The 2737-nt window shown below is 43.6% G+C and overlaps 1 protein-coding gene across 1 annotated transcript in view; it reads left to right on the forward strand.

The window, feature by feature from the left end:
• dlgap2a (discs, large (Drosophila) homolog-associated protein 2a) overlaps nt 1-2097 on the forward strand; it is a 146281-nt gene extending 144184 nt beyond the window's left edge. Inside the window, exons 11-12 of the mRNA XM_008276886.1 lie at nt 1584-1744; nt 1887-2097. Coding sequence (XP_008275108.1) covers nt 1584-1744; nt 1887-2097 — 372 coding nt within the window. The remainder of the gene's footprint in view (nt 1-1583; nt 1745-1886) is intronic.
• The last annotated feature ends 640 nt before the right edge of the window (nt 2098-2737 follow it).

Genomic DNA, 2737 nt, shown 5'->3' on the forward strand with positions numbered 1-2737 from the left:
AGTAATGTAATAACACACCCACGACTGCAGCGGAGGGAAATGCCAAGTCCTGCTAGCACGCTGTTAGTCTATTGGATCATCAGGCTGCAGCAACCTTCACCAGCCACATAATCTAAATGTCACAAAGTTTAGAGCGAGAGGATCTCCGGGGTTGTCGAGTCACATCACAGATGTTTTGCTGAACCGGGTGCACGATTTCTGAAATCTGGGAGGTAGCATACGGTAGCGAGAGTCGCAGATCCAGCGGGCAGGAAGAAATCAAAAAGTGTCATTAGCATCAGTGGCATCTTGTTCTGTGAATAAATGATGTGTCGCTAAAGGAGCTTCATGCATGACGAGACAATGATCTCGAAAGCGCTGTGCCATAAAGCTCAGAGGTTCTGGTTAAAAATGTGCACTTTTTATCGCAAAAAATATATTATTCAGTAAAATAAACTCCGTAACGCACGAAAGGTTAATAACATGCGCATGTTTAGTTCAAGACATTTTCCACAAATCAACAGGATTTCATGATGCTGGAGCCACACACAGAAAACTACAACACAAATTATACAGTTTGGATTTTGAGCATTGAAATATTAATGCGTGTAGTGTTGTTGTCTCAGAACAAATGAGGATCACACAAATTGTTTTCTGCATTAGTTTAAAGTCAGTTGGTGCAAATTCTTTAAAGATGTGTCACAAATCAAAAAATCTAACACTTTCTGTAAATATAGTTTCCTCTTAACCCTCCTGTTACCTTCTAATTTACTGACATCGTTTATCTTTGGGTTCAATTTGACTCCAGCAAACCTCCAGAAAATATCGTTGTTAAAATTGTTGCCCAAGTTTATGTGTAAATATCCCTTTAAATGAAACTGAAGAAATTATATCAGTGATTTATAGAGATGGTAAACACTGAATGGGGTCAAAAAGATAATCAGAGGGTTAAACATGAAGCTGTGTTCCTGTGCATTAGCATCCCATAGTTCCAAAACTTGCTCTTGTATTTCCCATCTGGAGCTTCTCTGTTCATATGTGCAGAAGTCTGACAGTCATCAGTGTTGTTTTCACTGCTATAAATACACACCAACATTTCCAGTGTGAGAGGGATGATGACACAATGCGAGAAAAACCCAAACAGAAAGTGGCAAATTCATACATTATCCAGGATCTCATGACTCATTAAAACCCGCAGCAAACTGCCAGCCAGTCGCTGAGACAATGAAGCGCCTCTCAATCTGATGTTCCTTTCATTTGAGGACTCCAGTGATGAATAGGACTGAGCTGACAAAGGCACTTTATTATTTCAGACCTCATTCATGAAACTGTGACAGGACTGGTCTCCATCACAAGTTGTTAGGCTTCATTTTTCCCAACAAAAAAAAGCCCTCAAACTGGTATTCGGGCCTGGTTTTGTTTTTTTTTGACGAGTCTGATAAGGACATCTAGTGGCTCCAGGGTGAAGTGCAGTGAACAGAATCTGCATGACGTGGGCTTGTGCTGGGTTTTTTTTTTTTAGACCTCAGACTATCTGGCTCGCTACTCGGAGTCGATATATCGATGGAGTGAATAATCTCTGTTGTGCTTCCTCTCGCCTGCAGGACCCCAGTGCCATGCCGCGACCCACCTCTCAGGACCTGGCTGGGTTCTGGGACCTGCTGCAGCTCTCCATCGACGACGTCACCATGAAGTTTGACCAGCTGCAGCAGATGAAGAACAACAACTGGAGGCCAGTCGACAGCCCAGAAAAGAAGGTGAGGAGTCCCCATGACAACGTGAGTCAGCCACGAGATGCATGTTTTGTTTTTTTATCTTATCAAAAAATCTGAAACACTGGAACTGCTATTCTATGCACTGTCTAAAAGAGTTCACACCCCCCTTCCTCAATATTCTCTCTTCCTCCTAAAGCCACCAGCTCCCGTACCAAAGAAGACAGTTCGACAGAAGAGTGCAGTAACGAGGGAGAAATCCCTGGACCTCCCCGACAGGCACCGGCAGGAGGCCCGTCGGCGGCTCATGGCGGCCAAGCGAGCGGCCTCCTTCCGGCAGAACTCAGCCTCAGAGCGAGCGGACAGCATTGAGATCTATATTCCAGAGGCTCAGACTAGACTTTGAGAAGATAGGGTCAGGGTGTCTCCCTGCCTCCCGCGTTTCAAACAACTTTAAAACTAGCCTTTTTTCTAGACCGCTACTCTCTCTCTCTCTCTCTCTCTCTCTCTCTCTCTCTTATCCTCTTCCTTTATCCATCCGTTGTCTGATCTCGATAGCCATCCTCAGTGCCCATCGCCAACACCATCGGACTGCAGGATGTGCCAAGGCTCCTCTCCCATTGCCAGAATAAGTGTTAGCGAAAATGTACGTCTGACACGGGGTCGGTTGGGTTTCTTTTTTTTTTTTTTTCCCTTCCTCGGTTCGCTGGTGATCAGGATGCCCAGCCCACATGCTCTCTCTCTTTCTCTTTCTCTGTCTCTCTCTCTCTCTCATCTAGTGTCCTGGATGGGTGCGTCTGTAGTTTTTCAGCATTTGCAAAGTGCCATTTAAAAAGTGCAGCTTTGAAAACCTACCAGCAACCAGGCCTTTGAGCTAAAAAAAAAAAAAACAAGAGGAAATATATTTAAGTTGTTCAAAAACGATCAAACCCTTTTTCAATAAGTTAACATTATGATTGTTTCTATGTTCTTTTAAATTACGATCGAAATATCACTAAATTATTGTAAGTTCAAATCTCTGAGAAGTGCCAATGCTTGAAATACCT

This window comes from Stegastes partitus, unplaced genomic scaffold, assembly GCF_000690725.1.
Source record: "Stegastes partitus isolate 25-593 unplaced genomic scaffold, Stegastes_partitus-1.0.2 Scaffold82, whole genome shotgun sequence".
Taxonomy (NCBI): Eukaryota; Metazoa; Chordata; class Actinopteri; family Pomacentridae; genus Stegastes; species Stegastes partitus.